This window comes from Papio anubis, chromosome 8 (genome assembly GCF_008728515.1).
Source record: "Papio anubis isolate 15944 chromosome 8, Panubis1.0, whole genome shotgun sequence".
Taxonomy (NCBI): domain Eukaryota; kingdom Metazoa; phylum Chordata; class Mammalia; order Primates; family Cercopithecidae; genus Papio; species Papio anubis.
This window is the reverse complement of record NC_044983.1, coordinates 61,864,325-61,883,521: the sequence shown is the minus strand read 5'-3', so window position 1 is coordinate 61,883,521 and position 19,197 is coordinate 61,864,325. Positions and strand designations below refer to the sequence as shown.

The 19,197-nt window shown below is 42.9% G+C and overlaps 1 protein-coding gene across 6 annotated transcripts in view; it reads right to left on the bottom strand.

Annotated features, from left to right (window-relative positions):
• TRIM55 (tripartite motif containing 55) overlaps positions 1-15,947 on the bottom strand; it is a 49,532-nt gene extending 33,585 nt beyond the window's left edge. For 2 of the 6 annotated variants that reach the window (XM_009213119.3, XM_003902815.5), the window contains exons 1-4: positions 15,062-15,947; positions 14,014-14,186; positions 7,553-7,718; positions 5,556-5,651 (exon numbers count right to left, since the gene is read on the bottom strand). In XM_009213119.3, the coding sequence (XP_009211383.1) occupies positions 5,556-5,651; positions 7,553-7,718; positions 14,014-14,186; positions 15,062-15,229 (603 nt within the window). In that variant the 5' untranslated portion in view covers positions 15,230-15,947. Of the gene's footprint in view, positions 1-5,555; positions 5,652-7,552; positions 7,719-14,013; positions 14,192-15,061 lie in introns of all 6 variants that reach the window. The other 4 variants (XM_009213121.4, XM_003902814.4, XM_021942389.2 and 1 more) reach the window with 4 other exon arrangements.
• Positions 15,948-19,197: the final 3,250 nt, after the last annotated feature.

Below are 19,197 nucleotides of genomic sequence, written 5' to 3'. Positions count from 1 at the left end.
TCGGGTCTTCCAAACTCAGGCTCTTTTCTACTACTTCATGTTGCCACTCCATGTTCAAAGGATAATTATGCCATAATTTGAGGGATTTCTAACACTTAATCTTGGGGTTCTTGGCATTTGGGTTTTTCTGGGCTAGGCCAGATCATTTAGAATCTTCTTGAGTAGACATGATGAGGGCTGAGGGCCAGGTGGGCCTGTTCTGAGTGGAGCCCCATGGTTCAGCGAAAGCCACTTGTCAGGCTGAGCAGATGTTTATCTCACTCTGGTCTGCTGTGGGTAGTCACCACGTTTCCCAGAAGAGGCTCAGTCTCCCTTGGTTGCCAGTCTTTCCTGTTGCCACAAAGCCTCTTCGATAAAGAACGGAAGTCATGTCTAGCTCCATTCATTCTCAACATGTCCCTCTAGAGGAAGTTGCTCAGTCCTGCCATCACAGTCAACTAGGACCTGACCGTCTTCTGACACCATTTAAAACATGCTCCAGAATCGTTAGAGGTTCCAGTTGGGTCACATCATCAGAATAAGTGTATGCTTTCCAAGCTGACTCTGAGGCTGTTAGGTGACATTTACCAAGCCCCTGGCATGTGCCTCTTATTTCAACTTCATCATCATGACAATGCTGTGAAGAAGATATTATCATTCCCACTGTAACGCTGAGGAAACCGAGGGGCAGGAAGCTTAAGTAACGTGCCTAATGTCATGTAATTAAGCAACAGAGCTAAAACTCAAACTCTGAAATCTGTTCTTTTAAACATATGCTATATTGACTTTACAATTCTGGCAAGCTATTTAAACAATTTTAATTACATTCATATTTCATATTTGTAAAGGCATGGACAATGTCTCAGAGATGAGAAAAGGTCATTTGGGGTAAAATCACTGCTTTGGAAACACAATGAATTTGTTCTCACTGCACAATCATTGGAGGGTTTTATTCAAGTTGTCCTTTTTCAGAGATTGAGAATGCTCAATATCAAATATTTATTATTCAACTTGGAACAATTTTCCCTAGACAGGCCATACAAAACAGGGATGTTTCTAGGCCTGCCAGCCTGCCTTTGGGAGGGCTAGTATTAACAGTCTGTGCCCTTAAGCATCCAGTGACATAGGATAAGTGCCACTGGTAAAGTTTACAAGAGGTAGATTGTGTTCTCTAGGGATGAGGAGTGAAAGTCAAGCATGTTTTCCTGGAAGCGGAGAGCTCCCCACGGACATTTCCACTGCCTGTAGGCAGCCCCCCATCCAGTTCCTTCCTGTCCAGAACATCTCCAGGCCTAGAAAGGCAAGTGAAACTTCAGATCATGCTGGGCTCATAGAACAGCCCAGAAGCCCTCCATCAACCTGCAGTCCAGAGTTCAGGGACCATCTTAGGCCAAGCCACTCTCAAGAAGCAGAGGTAAAAAGACTCATGGCTCCTTCACTCACTGTCAGCCCACAGCACGGAAGGAAAATGCCACTCCCCCTTTCAGACCGCCCTTTTGCAACTATAGTCATTCTCAAATCCTTCTTCATTATCACTGTAAATTCATGTTAACTGCAGACATTATTCTTAAATGATAACAAGGAGTCCACAATGTAATTTACTCTAAGCTCAGCATTGCTCCAGGGCGGGTCCTGGGACAGGTGCCTCACCAGGCCAGTCCTATGTGATATTACATGATTAGGACAAAATTAGACATGTGCAAGGAAAGCACTGCCACCAAAGGGCTCTGGGGCAGGTGTCAGGGCCCAGGGCGGGGAGAGGCTGTGTAATTATGGAAGGATAATACCCACCCCAGGGACTACTTCATTTCCATCCCTAAGGAGATCTTCACCAATCAGAAAAGAGAATTCTTTAACAACGCCCCCCCCCCCCCCCCCGCCCCCGGCCAGGAACTACTCATAGCTTCTCAGAAAATGTTTCTGGGCAGGTGGTGAGCAAAGCCAGAAAGGGAAATGAACTCTGGGCAGAAGAGGAGACACAAGAGCTCTATGGCCCTGACCCCGGTAAAGAATCCACCCGGCTCTCAAGCTAGGACCATTTCACTGCAAGCCGAGGACCTGGTTTGCTCCATGTTGTCCTGCCTTGCAGGCTGGCAAGAAGCTGAGCCTCTGGGCTTTGCCCACTGATATGGAACCGGCTCTGGGAGATCACCCCAGTGATGACAGATGCACAGGGTGGCCATCTGGAACCGTCCCTGTCCTCAGGGACACTTCAAATGAAGGCTAATGTGTCAAGTGGGAATCATAAAGTAGGAGACCTCCATGGGGCTTTGAGACAATCTCTACATCTCCAGATGAGCCACCTTAACTGATCTGAAAGAACTATGCTCATGTGAGTCATATTCACTCATTCTTTATTTTGCTGATTATTAAAAATGTCAGACTCACTTTATAAAAATGTGAATACAGGAATATAAAAGGGAGGCACTGAAAATCACCTGCAGTCCCACTATTCACAGGCCTTAAGCTTTTGATGTTTTTCATTCCTGATTTCTCCACATGAATGTATAGAAGGTTATATGTAAATATCCACAGTCACGTGTTGCTTAACTATGGGGTATGTTCTGAGAAGTGCATCCTTAGGCAGTTACATTGTGTGAGCATCACAAAATGTACTTACACAAACCTACATGGCAGAGCCTACTGCCCACTTAGGTTGTATGTCACGATCTATTGCTCCTAGGCCACAAACCTGTACAGCATATTATAGTACTGAATACCACAGGCAAATGTAATACATGGTATTTGTGCATCTAAGCATATCTAAATATATAAAGGTACAGTAAAAATATGATAAAATATGATATTATAATCTTATGAGACCTCCATCATATATGCAGTTCATCACTGACCAAAATATTACACGGTGCATGACTGTACTTTCTATACTGTTATATATGAATATACATTCTAAACAACAAATAAGACTGTATACTTGCTATGTTTTTTCATCTTACAAAAACAGGTATGAAATAAATGAAAGAAATGAAATAAACAGATAAAAAGATGGACTTTTAAGACTCCTGACAATTTGCAGCCTCATCGTGAAGTCCTGCAGAGAGTGATTACATACCCTCCCCTAGCCACCTGTGAAAATGCTTATTAGAAAAGTGTGTCATGTTCAATGAATGGTATTGCCAATAAGAATGGGGGTAATGATCCTGCCCTTCCCTGCCAGGCATTCTTCCTGACATCTGCACTAATCCCTATTGCTGATTTAACTTCAAACCTGTTCCTTCTAGTCATTTCGGTGAATAAAAACAGCACTTCCCACCGCACCCTTGACTGGCTTCTATGAAGAAAATTGGTTGTCAAATCTCTACAGCCCACTCGGTGTCCTCTGATGCTCGCTAAATGGAGCCCCAATCATTTGCATTTGCTCAAGAATCAAATTGCTCAAGGCCCAGATGGACCCCTCCAGGGCTCTTCTCCTGTGCATTCTCCAGCTTCTCCATCCCAGACACAAAGCCTGTTCCTTCCAACAGACATCTCCAATAAAGCCTTGAGATCACCTTGCTCACCCACAAGCAACATGCCCCTATTTATAAACTCAAGACTCAGGTTGGTACTACCTGGAGTGCTGATTCACGGTGTTACAACTGAATAGTATTTTGCCTTTATTGTAAATAAGTGCAAAGAAAAAAGTTTGTACTGTCTGTTTCCGAATCTCTTTTGGCTCTTCACCAAGAGAAAACTTTCCTCCTATAAATGGATCCCAGACTGATCATGGATCTTTTCAGGAATATGAGTGTGGAGAAGAAACAAAATTGATTTTAATAATGTGCAAATTTAAAATGAGATAAGTATAGCTAATGTTCTAAAGCCCTCATTTAGAAAATGACCTTTAGCTTTCAATAGAATTTGCCTTTCCCATGATAAAATAGTAAGAATAGTATTTATTGGACACTCACCACACGCCAGGCACTGTGCTAAGCATTTTGCTTCTGCTTATTTAATTATTCATAGTAACTCTATAAGGTAGGTACCATGATTGCCCCATTTTTACAGAGGAGAAAACTGAGGAACTGAATCTCCTTGTAGCAACACAAATGGATCTTAAAAACATAATGCTGGTGGCTCATGCCTGTGATCCCAGCACTTTGGGAGGCCAAGGCGGGCAGATCAGGAGGTCAGGACTTTGAGACCAGCCTGGCCAACAGAATGAAACCCCGCCTCTACTAAAAATACAAAAAATTAGCTGGGCATGGTGGTGGGAGCCTGTAATCCCAGCTACTCAGGAGGCTGAGGCAGAAAAATCGTTTGAACCTGGGAGGCAGAGGTAGCAGTGAGCCGAGATCACGTTATTGCACTCCAGCCTGGGTGACAGTGTGAGACTCCATCCCAAAAAACAAACAAAAACTCCAAAAATGTAAGGCTTGGTTTTTCAAAAAGTAAGAAGTAGAATGAAAAATTCCACACGATACCATTTATAAAATTAAAAGACATGCATATAACACAATACATATTTTATAAGAATACAAACAGAACATCAAACATGTTAGAGTGGTGATCTATGGGGAGGAGAACAAGAGTGGGAAATGAGGATAATGGGGAATAAATAGATAACAAGAGAGACTTGGCACCCAGCAATGAGAACTATATGCCATGAACTGAACAGCATCATTCCTCCACCCTCTGCACAGAGGTCCAACTACACAAACAATGACCCCAAAGCTTAGAGCAGGGAGATTGTAATGGACTGCTCCGGGTTACAGAGCCAGGGCCTGGACTTGAACCCAGATATCTTGCACCTGCCCCAGAGCAACATGGCTGTAACTAGTCAGTGAATTTTCAATTCCTGAAAAGATATCTGCCACATAGCTAACTCTCTTTAGGCTTCCACACTTTAAAGGCCTCCAGTAATGACATACTTTATATTTGATCTTGAGGGACAAGTCGATTTGCTCTACTTACTATACGGCAAGCACATATATAAGCTAAACAACCAGCCACTCATCTATTCATTCAGCAAGTTTTTTTTTTTTTTTTTTTTTTTTTTTTTTTTTTTTGAGTGTTGATTATGTGCCAGGCATTGGGCCAGCCAGAGGGCAAGTGGTGATGAATGAGCCTGAACTCTGGCCTCCATGAGCTCACAGCCCCCGAGCCATTCTCTAACTACAGCTAGGCAGATTTTCCTCCTCCTGACAACCACTTTGCAGTATTGCTGTGAGAGCGGAGAAGTGCAGCTCAGACCTGCCTATGACTGTCTAAAGCACCAACGAGCATTTCCTAAGACAGTTTGGATTTCCACCAAGAAAGTTTGCTCTAATAGCAACAACACCGATTTCCATGATGGGGGATTTATTTTTCTTGTAGCTAATCTTTCAAAAGGAAGAAAGAACAACACATGCAACAATAGCCCTAGTAATTGTGGCAACATCTGCCTCAGTGACTCATGTGGTAATGTCTCTTTTTGTGCAGGAGGTGAATATTTCAGAGACATATCAGGAAGGAAGCCATTCTAGAAGCAAAGGATGAAAGGTCAGAACAGGGATGTCTAGTGTGGCACTGAGGAAGCCACGAACCCCCGGGTATTGCAGGCTTGGTGGAGACCCTGTGAGAGTCACCTGACTCACCTCGATGGTTTTGCAGGTGTCTTCCAGCTGGCTGATCACTCCCTGGACTCGATCGTTGCTGCCCACGAGGATGGCGATGCCATCGCTGAGCTCAGACTAATGAAGAGAAAACATGAACCCCATATCTTAGGGATTTCCTAGTCACCCCAACTGTGAACTAGTCATAATATTGTCTTTACAGGTTCTTAATTTAGGATACATGCAATCCCTAAGGACTAACAGGGAGGCCTGTGGACCTCCTGATATTGCAAGCCAACTTTTGTGTATGACGACATTTGTGCAGGGAGAGGTTTCACAGTTTTCATCACATTCTTAATATTGAGAGCAACATGTTCAAGCTAAAGAATTGTAAGTATTGCTTATAAATGACATGAAGACAAATATGCGACTTCAGGGACCCAAATGGAATTATTTACCTAGCGGAACTAAGGGTCAATTTTACTTGGGAAATGTGTATAGTAAATACTCATTTATTCAACATACACTTATTATGGGCATAAGAATGTAGTGTATACAGACACAAACACACATTAGACTAAGCCATTACAAACTTCATACTGAAACAAAGAACTGGTTCTAGGAGAGAAATGTCAACTTTGAAATTCCTTTGCTCTTTTGACTTAGGAAGAGATTCTACTGTTCCTATTTACCCGCTTCCCAAGGCTGGCTGATGGAGCCACTGGGAACACTGGATGGGCACTTGGGAGACACATGTATTTGGTCCAGCTCTACCCCCAACTTCTCTGTGATGTTGGGCAAAACATATATTCAATTTCTGCCTAATTTTCTCACATTTAGAAGGAGAAGATTGGACCAGAACAGTGATTATAAAATATTTTAAAGTTGCAGAACTTTCTTCAAATGAAAGCTAATATGGAGGTGAAGCTACTTTGGCCAAACAGGAGCAAGGGTGAGGGTCCCACCAGTCTGTCCTTCTGTCCATCTCACATGAGTCTATGGGCTCTGAAGGAAGGACTGTGAAACAGCTACCATCCAGTTCTATCATGCTATGACTTTGGGGGAGGTGGGCAGAACAGAAGGGGGAATAAATCGTAACTGGATTGAAAAATAAACAAATGTTGTGGATAATTTGCAAAATCCAGCTTTAGCACTTAGTGGCCACTAGTTGTAGTTGGAGTTGCCCAAGAGTTTTACTTCCAAATTTGATTCCAGTGCTGATCTTCACAGTAAAACACTGATCAAATGTGGAACTGATGATTCTAAATGAAAGAAACTGAGAGGTGGAACTGCTCAAATTCTCAGTGCCTGGAGTGGCTGCACCGATTGGAGTACCCAACTCCGCTTTTATCTGCACCAGATGGATAAATACTGACCTGCTCATGCATGAAACCAGGTTGGCAGGTTGGTAAAGTGTAGAGGGGGCTATGGCTGAGGCCCTGGGGTCAAGGTTATGCACCACACTCAGAGGGGTCTTTAGGCAACTGGCCCCCGTGACAGGAGGGCCAGCATAAGTCTGTGTTTTAAAGCTGTTCTGTAACTGTATGTCATTAGTGTAACCCTCCCTCACTAAAAGTACGAGAGAAAAGGCATTGAGGAGGACCAAAGAAACCTTTCATGGGTGGATGAAGAAAAGTATTCTGTGAGTAGGGTAAAAAGCTGTCCTTTTCTTATCTGTAGTCTAAACTTCACATAAACTTGAGCAGTTTGAGCTTTTGTTGGGTCCCCTAACATTGCTCATCTTCAGCAACCTCCAAAGGGCACAAAAGCAGGGATCCTGCCCTTCTGTACCCCTTCCTGAACCTGGGCACCCCTGCCCTGTCTCGCCTTTCCCCCCACCGTCCAGGGAATTTGGTGTGTGCCTCGTGCACAACTGTGCACACATCTTCCTGCAGACCTTGTGTGCCCCCAGTGTCCCTTGGCCCTGTGTGGCTTGGGTTTCCTCCTCCACCAGAGGAGGCCACTCACACTGGCCCCAGCAAGGCCCTGAGGTGTGAGGATGGGAAGGGGGTGCAGGAGGGAGGGAGCAGCTCTGTTACCTTCTGTCTCTGGAACACATGAGTGAGGGGAGCCACCTGGCAGTCCTTGTGTGCACCAAACACCTTGCACAGAGAGCAGGTGGGCACTTCGCAGTTCAGACAGTAGATGTTGATGCGCTCCTCTTCATGCTCCTCACACATGGGCTGGTCGGACTTCTTTTCTGGCCTGGGAGGAGGTAGGCAGATAAATGTCCATCAGCTCTCACTGGGCCAGAGCAGAGACTGTTGCTCTGCCTTGCAAATTCCTTCTCGTCACTGTATGCCCAGCAACTCTATTCCAGAAGGCCCCCAGGGGCCCTTTTACGTGCTCAGAGTTCACCAAATTCAGCTTCCCTGCAGGTGTAGCTGGGGAGTGCTGGCAAATCTCTAACAACTTGCTTGGGGGAGGGACAGAGACGTGGAGACCCTGATTTGTACCATTTGCCCATTTCCATGGTGTATTTCCACATGGCCGATTTTAAGTTATTTAAGGTTTAAGAATCTGCTAGTGAAATTCCTGAAAGTTTGAACATCGGACCCTGGTGAGCCGTCAGGAATGTGGTCCAGCACTGTGTCCACATGCTCACAAGTTTCTCAAGGGACACTTTCCCATTATGGACCAAGAACAGGAAGTTGTTGATGAACTAAAAGTCAAGTTTGCACAAGTTTTGGGAGGCGCTAGATCACACCCCTCCAGCCTCTGGCCCCAGGAAACACCCTTTTCACTTGAAGGAGTGAGGATAGGCGTGGCTCACATGGAACCGAAATCTTCTGATTATTAATTCAAGTACTGGTTGGATGCAACTGTGTATGAGAGGCAAGTGTGGGTGTACCTCCTTATATAAACCCCAGGAATTCTGATATATCCTATCTAATGACTGAGGCTACTAATAGTTTTCAGAAGTATTAAAAAAATTCAAATCCAAATCCAGAAGCTTTCTTCAAATTTCCAAACACATAGTTATTTAGCAATATCTTAGATTTGGGACTACATTTTTTTGTTGTTGCTATACAGATCCAATTTTTAAAAACTACAGGTTTTTATGAGCCATGAAATCAATTTAGGGAGCTATGATCTGCATTGTTAAAATAAAAATAGAATGGAATAGCAAATACTGTGAATTACATGTAGTAAGAAAAAGTATAGCTATTCGAAACTTTTGTTTCAGGTGTACATGTGTATATATGTGACTGAAACAAAAGTATGTGTGTTCGTGTGTGTGTGTATGTGCGTATATATGTATGTACGTGTGTGTATATATATCCATCCATATATGTAAGTGGTTACAATGTAAAATGCACTTCCTACTGTGAATCATGAATACAGGTGTTGAAACCCATTGTTTCTGATGTGTGGTATCTTGTAGCTGCAACCCCAGAACTCAGAGAAAGGCAGAGAACATACTGATGTACCTCTGTAAGAGACTAATGTTCCTTTATAAGTTGCTAGGTGGATGTCAAGTACTTGAGGTTAGGACGAACATTGGGAGAATCCCTGGGTCTCATAAGAAAATCGCATGGACTTCCAGTTTCAAAATATTAGAATCTGATTGTTGCAAAAGGAATTTCTGTCTGGTTTTGCATCAATATGCTTTCCTTGAAGTCTATGACCTTCTGATTTGACCACATATTTGGAACTCAAATAAGGAAAGTCAACTCCACAATTGAGAAAATTGTTCCCCTCTCAGGTCTGTCTGTTTCCTGCACTAGAAAATCAGCTCCATGAAGGCAGGGGCCATGATGAGTCTTCTTTTTTGCTGCATCTCCAGTGCTCGGAACAATGCCTCGCACAGAGGCAGTGGCTCTGTAAATATTTGTTGCACAAATGAGTGAGACAACGAAAGGGAATTTGACCTATTAATGGACAGTATTCTCTGTGCTCTAGTGTAACACCACCCAGCTGGAGAAGGCATGGCAAATATGGGGAAAGCCTGGGATCACCTGGCACTGCTGAGTGGCAGAGGAAGAGACCAGACAACTTCCTGATTACTCCTTTAATAAATGACAGTGCCCTCTGGGGTTTGGACTGGCAAGTTGGTCTCTGCCTGGTCAAAGGCATCTTCCCCTCTAAATCCTTCCCTCCTAGGTATCTCCACCTTATTATTAACGTGGGTTAAGGAAGAGTGGGCAGCCTGGGTCCCACATGCTGTTCTGATATCAATAACTGTGACCAGAGATAGTGTCACAGAGCACGTTTCTATGCAGTATGTGCAAATATTGAAAATGTGAAAACAGCTATAAGGCTCTACATTTAGTTTTGTTTGTGATTCAATTTATTTATTTATTTTTTTCATGGTGCTGTATACACTGATTTCCCGTATTCCTCACTGGGTTTTTCCTATTTAGGTTGTAGCCCAGCCCCAGAGGCACCACCCATTCATAGATGAGCGTATAATGAGACCTCTGTACAACTTAAAACATGTAACAGACTTGGGACAGATTTGGCATGTAAAAAAGAAGACATAAATACATTTTTATGAGGTGACAGCAGCCAAGCTCACAGCTGTGGTAAAGGCCCAATGCTAAATGTTGGCTGTGGCCCCTCGCCGTTCAGTGTAGGCTGGACTGAGGAGTCTGTATGTAGCCTGCTGTCTCTGGTCTCTGAGGTTCCTGAGGCCACCCTAGAGTTTCCTGAGGAGTGGGCGTCTGGTCTTGGTGAGGCAATTCAAGTAGTAACTTTGTAGTCAAACTGATTTTTTTTTTTGAGATGGAGTTTTGCTCTTGTTGCCCAGGCTGCAGTGCAATGGCTCAATCTCAGCTCACTGCAACCTCCACCTCCCGGGATCAAGTGATTCTCTTGCCTCAGTCTCCCAAATTGCTGGGATAACATGCATCTGCCACCGCACCCGGCCAATTTTTCTTGTATTTAGTAGAGACGGGATTTCACCATGTTGGTCAGGCTGGCCTCGAACTCCTGACCTCAGGTGATCTGCCCAACTCAGCCTCCCAAAGTGCTGCGATTATAGGTGTGAGCCACCGTGCCCAGCCAAACTGATCTTAAAGCTTCATTCCAGCTCAGCTTCTCCATGTAGTGGCTACGTGGCCTTAGACAAGTTACTTAACCTCTTTTGGTCTCAGTTTTCACTCGTATCAAAAATCGGATTAAGGGTCTTCTAATTAAATGTGGCAGAATGCACACAAGCACGTATTTATTTATGTATTTATATATGTATGTATGTATTTATTCCGCTGAAATCCCAGTGAAATGAGGATAAGGAAATAAAAGGGCATAAATTAATAAGGACAAAAAGTGAACACGGATGACAGCAAATGAGAGATGTCAACCCAATGTTGGAAATTAGGAACATCTGGATGAAGGGACATGACCTACTTGAGTTGCATCTTAGTTCTGTTAGGTTCCTGCAGTGAGAAGCTTACAATAAGCAAGCTGACTTGAGCTATGGAACCCTGGAAAGGCTCTGGAACTGCAGGAGCCAGGAGTCCTGAAGGCGGAAGTAGGCAGTGACGGAGTGGGAGAGGCTGAAAAGAGGAGGACTTTGTGCACATTTCAAGAGATTACTTGAGGATGTGCTCCACAGAAACAAGAGAGTAAGCCACCAAACAAGGAGACCTGGAATCCAGGAAGCAAGGGGTTCAACCCAGGGGAGAGTAAAAGAATTCCCAAGTAGAGGGTAAAGTCTAGCCATGTGAGGGCTCAGTCCTAATCGTCTACAGTGGAAAGTCAATAGGAAATGTCTAAAATTGAAAAGTCAAAGAATAGAAGCATACCAGTAGTATGCACATGTCATTGGTGATACATAGCAGAAAAACAGTTAAAAGAATTAAAAGTGGTTGACTCTGGTGAATGAGGCTTGGGGGTAAAGAGAGAATAGGGTGGAGATAGCATTTCTCTTCAGAGGCCTTGTATACTGAATTTTAAAAAGTGTGTATGTTAGTTACTTTAAGACACTAAAAACTTTAATAGGATAGCAGTAATTATAATAATCAACACCTCACAGGATTATTGTAAGAATTAAAGAATTGCATATGGGCCAGGCACAGTGGCTCACGCCTGTAATCCCAGCACTTTGGGAGGCCAAGGTGGGCAGATCACGAGGTCAGGAGATAGAGACCATCCTGGCTAACACGGTGAAACCCCGTCTCTACTTAAAAAAAAAAAAAATTAGCCAGGCTTGGTGGTGGGCACCTGGAGTCCCAGCTACTGGGGAGGTTGAGGCAGGAGAATGGCGTGAACCTGGGTGGTGGAGCTTGCAATTAGTGGAGATCGTGCCACTGCACTCCAGCTTGGGCGACAGAGCGAGACTCCATCTCAAAAAAAAAAAAAATAAAATAAAATAAAAAAAGAATGCTAGGTTTGGTGGAGACTTACAGTCTCCAGCCTTTCTGGAGGAGGTCAGAGTTGACCAATAACATCCCAGTCTGTGACTGGTCACCCCTCCACCCCCTTCCGATGGCTACAGCTGAACTCTTCTCACTCTATATATCCAAGGTCATTCCAGGGTTACCTAATGTACCCTGAGGCTCAAGGTCCTGGTCTAGTAAGGCTGCCTGCCGCCAGGGGACACCTGCGTTTCTTCCCAGACACGTGGCCAAGTGCTCTGTGCGACTTGTGGTTCTGCTACCAAGTAAAATTGTCCCACAAGCAAGTCTCAAGTTCAAGAAAAAACAGCATAACAAAATCACAGAAAATCACAAAAGCATCCCTAGTCCACTCAACTATGAGCTTTATTGTTGGAAATTTCGTTCATTTCTTTTGTGCAATTTACTTCCCAGACCTGGGTACTATTTTTGGCAGCTGCACTAAGCCAACTTCATAGTTAAGGTGAAGATGTGTTTTGCAGTTTTACTAATACTGCAAGTTTTAACATCTCTTCTCTGGATTTCATAACAAGTATTGCTATTTTTTCATGTCTCAAATTCCCACTGTGACAAGTAACAAAACATAAATTTATTGCAATAAATAGAACATGTAAGAATATTTGTGGTGTTGCTTAATCAGCTGGGATTTATGGGGCAACTATTCTGTGCAAGGCACTGTACTAGCTCTGAAACTTGTTATGTAAGAATATTTGTGGTATTGCTTAATCAGCTGGGTTTATGGGGCAACTATTTTGTGCAAGGCACTGGACTAGCCCTGAAACTCTTGTTAATATAAACTCTCTTAATATTAGGTTGGTGGAAAAGTAATTGCTGTTTTGGCCATGAAAAGTAATTGCAAAAATCGCAATTTTGCATCAGTCTCATAATTAATTGGTTTTTAATTGGTTGGTTAAGTTTTTAAGAGACAGTGTGTATTTGTATTTTAAAGTAGTGAAATACAATGAGATCAAATCTGTAAAGTAACAGCAACAGCAATAGTACTGTTGTTCTTGTCAAGAGACTTTGGAAGCAAGGGAAACAGCCAGCTGCAATCTCTGCAATATGTCATCAGCAATTCTTCCCCAAACCCATCTAGATCCTGGTACTATCTAATTTAGTTTTGGATCTTTAGCGGAAATTAATAGCTATAATAATTATAATAATTATGTTAGATTTATAGAACAGCTTTCCTTCCAAGAGCACAAGCCTCTTAGAGCTCTGCAGATGTTCCATAAATACATGTCCCCTAATGGAATCACAATGAGGCCACTTCTAGATGGTCTCAATATTGCTATCAAGCTTTGTGGACTGGACTGACCTGTGCACAATTGAAAAGGGGCTCTTCACATCGTTCCTTTCTAGGAATAAGCTTCCCACAGCGTTGTATCTAGGAAAGGAATTCTATAGCCAAAGTGGTTTGGTGAATAAGAAGCCTTTTTTGTTATTTTTTTAAATGAATGGATGATATATAATGCTATCACAATGCTATTCGCAATCAACAAGTGAATGCTGACTATGCAGTAAATACAGAATAAGGAGTAGGGAAACATAACCTGAATTTCATCTTCTTTTTCCCTCATGTCTCTGAACTTTAAGTCCCTAAAGGCCAGGGTTTTGCCTTGCTTTGTGACTTCCCTTAGAGTAAATACAGTGACAACCTATGTTAGAGGATTTTGTTTTTATTATTACCATCCAAACAATTTTAAGGCAAGACTGTCTGAATTAGGAACTGGGCTATTTTGCAAGATGCCATTTCTATTAATTTTCTATTAAGTTTTTACTAGATATTTTTTCTTTACTTTGTAGAGATCTGGAGCTACAAAGGACCTGTGAAGTGCAAAAATGTGTAAAATGGATGTAATACCAGGATTTAAGGTGTAGAGGGACAGCAGTATGTCTCTTTCAACATCACCATCTGGAATGGATTAGTGTTAATGAGTCACTTAATTCTTAAATTGATACAAAAGCATGGGCACCAACTCCCCTCTCTCATGCTGTGAGCAACTCTCAATCTCACTGGGAAGGACTGACTTGGAAAACCATTTTTCCATAAAACAGTCTGTGATTGATAAACAAGCATTCAGTGCAGCAACCCATTAAACCAAACAAACAAAAACAAGTTTCAGATGGCCTTGACACATGGAAGAGTGGAAGAGTGTTACCTGGTGGACTCCTGCTTGTAGATGTCAATGATATTTTCCACCAGCAGGTTCCTCTGAAGTCCATATACCCCATGTCTATCCAAAACCACTTCATGTCTACAGGATGGGCAGCGGAATCGGCCCCCTGATGCCATGGTGGTGCCTCCTCTTGTGGGCAAATACGGGTTAGAGGCCTGTTCTTGCCAAGTAAGAAAAAAGGAATTGGGTAATGCCACAAGTAGCTTCTCCGAGACTTGTTTTCACTCTCTGCTACTACAAACAACATGAACTTCTACTTTAAGCTTGCCATAAGATCATCCCTCAGGGCTTTCTCAGCAAGTGGTCCTGAAACACAGGGTCAGACCTTATCCACAGTCATATGCGAACATACCACTGTCTACATAAGATATTTTTCCATTCAACATTTTCAGAACCAAAAGTTCCAGCCAGAAACTCCACATTAAAGTCTTCAGCAATTACTTATTTATAGTTTTGAAACACATTAAATGGTTTGATTTTTAAAAATATATGATTCTTAGTATTAAAATAAAACTAGATTTGGGAGTAAAGAGGACACAAACCAAATCGTTAAAAGAAACATGTTTTTCTTGAAAGTAAATGCAACTTTATAAAGGTTTTTTTTGTTTGTTTGTTTTTCTTTTTTTGAGACATTGTCTCACTCCGTTGCCCAGGCTGGAGTGAAATGGCACAATCTCGGCTCACTGCAACCTCCACCTCCTGGGTTCAAGCAATTCTCCTGCCTCAGCCTCCCAAGTACCTGAGATTATAGGTGCCCGCCACCATGCCCAGCTAAATTTTTTTTTTTTTTTTTTGTATTTTTAGTGGAGATGGGGTTTCGCCATGTTAGCCAGCCTGGTCTCGAGTGCCTGACCTCAGGTGATCCACTGGCCTCGGCCTCCCAAAGTGCTGGGATTACAGGTATCAGCCACCACACCCGGCAACCTTATAAAGTTTTTTAAAGGATTTCACCTCAGTGTTAAGCACTTGATTCCAAGAGAATGGAATCTTTTCCACCCCCTCCCCCCAACCAAATTCCAAACAAACCTACCTGGAAAATATCACTGGCACATTTCCTACACAGGTTGTGCTGACAGGGGAGAATGACCACGGGTTTCGTGAACATCTCTAAGCAGATGGGACAGATGAGTTGCTTCTCTAAGTTATCCATGGTCTGCTGCTCTTTGGAAAAAGACTTGTAATTCAGAGATGCGCTCATCTCCTCGCTGTCCCCAAGTGTGCTGCCAGGGAAGGGTGCTGCAAGTGGCTCCAGCAAGTGTTTCCTGGATATTATTCCAGGGATTGTGTGATCAAGTGTCCTTTACGTTTCCCTCAGTGGAGGACATTGTTTCAGGCCCTGGTTTGGAGTGGGTGCCGGAGCTGTTTTTAGCAACCTGCAGTCACGTGATGTGGGCTGACTTGTCCATATAAGCCAGTGACAGGAGGATGGATCCTGACAGGTGACGAGCAGGAGTCAACATTCTTGCCCCAGGGAGTGAAGAGAGTGGGTGGGAAGGAGGATTACAAACCCCATTTAGACAGGGTTATGAAGAGAAGGAGGTCAAAGCTGACAGTTGTCAACAACAAATGCAAATGTGCATGCCTAGCCACTGAACCATGCCCTCTGTGAACACTCACTGAGAATTTGGTGACAGTTTCTCCAGGAAGGGGCAGAACGCAGCACAGAGTCTGACTGTGTAACTAATGCCAGCCCTGTCTTGAGAGTGTAGGAACTGAGTCACCGAAAGTAGCCTAATAGAGCCTTCTTAGGTGAAAATGAACAAAACATGTCTTGAAAATTGTTATCCAGGCTTCACAAGGGCAATCATGAAAAAGACTTTCTTAATGTTAAGTATTTCATCTTTGTCAGCTGGGGTTGTGGTCTTTGAAAAATTACAATTTAAAAGCTAAATTCAAATCTTCACCATAAAGGTATCCACCTCATAAATAAATAAATACATGCATAAATAAAAATTCAAAACCAGTGGATGATCTAATTATTTGAGAAAAAAGTTATATGATAAAACAACTCTAGTATGCTGTCTGCTCTTCCGCGTTGCTTTCCTCTTCTTTGGCCCTCTTTCCTCCTATGCTGCCCCGCCTCCTACACACACCCAAAAACACAAAGCAAATTTGATGGTCTTTTACTGATTATTTAAATTCTTAAATTATATAACAGTTTGCAACAATAATCAGTAATGAGGTAGCAACTGGCAGGGGCCTGGGGGTGGCAAATCTATTATTTCATTTTGTCATCCCTTGGGGCACAGTTACCAGTGCCATTGACAAGTGAAGTATAAATGGAGTCCTATTTCCATACCTGCATTTCATCTGCCTCCAAAATAACTATACGCCCTCGCATTTCCCCTTCCTCCAAGGTGACTTTTTAAACCATAGTTTCCCTGGTCATTTCTAATATTCTTGGTCTGCTCTTGAGTCATGAACATTGATTCTGACATTCATCGGGATTTTGTGAAGCGACAGTTTAACCAATATATATTGTATTTACAATTTTTTAAATCAAAAATGAAAAAGAAATCTATGTCTGTTTATATGTGATAAATTTCGGCTTTCTTTCTCCTTGATTTTAAAAACCTGGGACAATGAACACATTTTGTTAACATATCCCTGGTGTGAATTAGATCACCAGTGAAGTGTAGGTCAGTGTGACTGGTTATGTGTGGTCTTAATGCTGTGTGCACAGAGAGCTTATTGAGAATCTAACAAGCTCTATTAATTAATAATAAGTTATATGTATTCATAAACATATCGGGGATCTTTAGAGAATTATCTTAGTCCTTTCAATATTTATTTAGCAACTACAGTGAGGACAGGAACTGGTAAAATTTTTTTACTGAATTACTTCAGTTCACCCAGCCTAGACAGTTAATTGTGTTTATCAATTCATGGGCTGTGGAGGGGAGGTCTGAATACAATATGTGAGATATTTTCTAGGAAAGATTAAGTTTCTACTGCCAAAGACCTTGCAATCTAAGTAAAAGCACTTAAACTAATCATGTACATTGCAGCAGAGTCTTTTCTTGTAGAAGGAATTCATTCCTTCAAAATACATTCATTGGATATGTGTAGTGTGTCTCCATTGTGTGAGGCTCTGGGGATTGAAAGATGAACAAGACATAGGTCATTGTCCTCAAGGAGCCCAGTCTGAGTGGAGATGAGACGTGCACACACACAACATAGTACAAAATAAAATGTGATAAAGAGTCCAAGCCAAAAAGTACCTGAGACAGGTCTCAATCGAGAAAGTTAAGGGCGCGTGCCAGGAGGCAGGTCTGTGCCTTTCTCCAGAGAAGATTTCGGAGGCTTTAATATTTAAAGGGAAAAGGATGGATATTGGGGAAGGAGAAAAAAATTTTCTCAGTTGTGGGTATAGATAAGAGGCAAACGGTTGCATTCTTTCGAGTCTTTGATCAGTCTTTCACCAAATACATAATTTACATGTTGGCGCTGGGCGGTAGGTAGAGGAATAAGAGTCATTTATGTCTTCCGCTAGCTCAGTGAGTCTGCATTTTTACATCAGAGGAAGAAAGCAGATATGCATTTGTCTCAGGTAAGCAGAGAGATGACTTAGAGTTCTGTCCTTTGTACCACGCCTGTGAAGATAAGCTGTCAATTTACACTGTCAGGGTAAAATTCAACAAAACTGTTTTAAGGTAAAGATATTGGGGCCTGTAAGGAATTTCCCAGTGTGCAAATTGTAAGGGAGGTATGTAGCTTTTAAATCTTTGTAGCTATCTTATTTAGGAATAATGTGGGAGGCAGGTTTGCCTGACGCAGTTCCCAGCTTGACTTTTCCCTTTGGCTTATGATTTTGGGGTCCCAAGATTTATTTTCCTTTCACAACAGCTACAGCAATTCAGGGTCGGAGGAATCAGAAGGGCTTCATGGGTGGGGGTAGTGTTTGAACTGCTGCACCGAGGATCTCAGAGGGATGGACGTGTAGTTAGGTGGGGCATGGCTGGGGCTTTCCAAGAGAAGGCACAGAAGCAGCAACATGGGCATGCACAGGCGTGCAGGGGATCTCCGAGCCACGGTGACTTGAGCTGGAGTGCAGGCATGCTGCTCAAGCATTGGCTGGCCATGGATACTGCGTTAAAGAGTTTTTAACACTTAATAAATTAAGCAGCAGGAAGTCGTTAAAAGTTTCTCACTTCACTTCCGTGAGGGCAGTGGTTGGTTAGATTGATCTTTCAGTGAGAATTGGGTTAGATTAGCATGAAGGTGACTGGCTAAAGACCAGATCAGAGGCTGTTGCCAATAGTCCAGGTGAGAGGTCGGGAAGCCCTGGCACAGGTCATGGCAGTGGGGAAGGAAAGAAGGAAATGATCCCTGGGGCTGCTATGAAAGTAGAATCCACAGAGATGACTCAGATGCGTGAGCCTGAGTGACCGATGATGTAGTGAGAGGCTGCAGAGTGAGTCAGAGACAGTCAGGCTTTCTCCCAACTTCTGCATCTACCTCGCTTTGTGGTCTTGGAAGGTGACCTCACCTAGGAGGATTTCAGTTCTGCCCTCTATAAGTGAGTGGGGTTCATAACCTAGCTTAGCAGTATTCGTAGAAAAAAACAAAAACCTCTGAAACAGTATTTTCTTTTAAGAGACCGAGAGTCACTCTGTTGCCCAAACTGGAGTGTAGTGGCGCAGTCATAGCTCACTGAAACCTCAAACTCCTGAGCTCAAGCAATCCCCCCACCTTAGCCCCCTGAGTAGCTGGGACTACAGGTGTGCACCACTAGGCCCAGCTAATTTTTTAATTTTTTTGCAGAGACAAGGGTCTTGCTATGTTGCCCAGGCTTGAACTCCTGGCTTCAAGCCATCCTCCTGCCATGGCCTCCCAAAGCTCTGGGATTACAGAGCTGATCTCTATCTTCCTTTCTCTGTCTTTTTTTTTTTTCTCTCTGTTCTTTCTTGCTCCCTGCCTTTTACTTTTTCTTAGAACTGTCCCTGGAGGCGACACAGGAAACCAGCATGAATCCCACAGGACTAAGAGTTCAGTTGATGAATATCAATGAAAAAGAGTAAAACTCTGTAAAATATTTGAAAATATTTACTCTGAGCCAAATATAAGAACCATGACCTGTGACAGCCCCAGGAAGTCCTGAGAACAGGTGCCCAAGGTGGTCAGGCTACAGTTTAGTTTTATAAGTTTCAGGGAGACATAAGACAT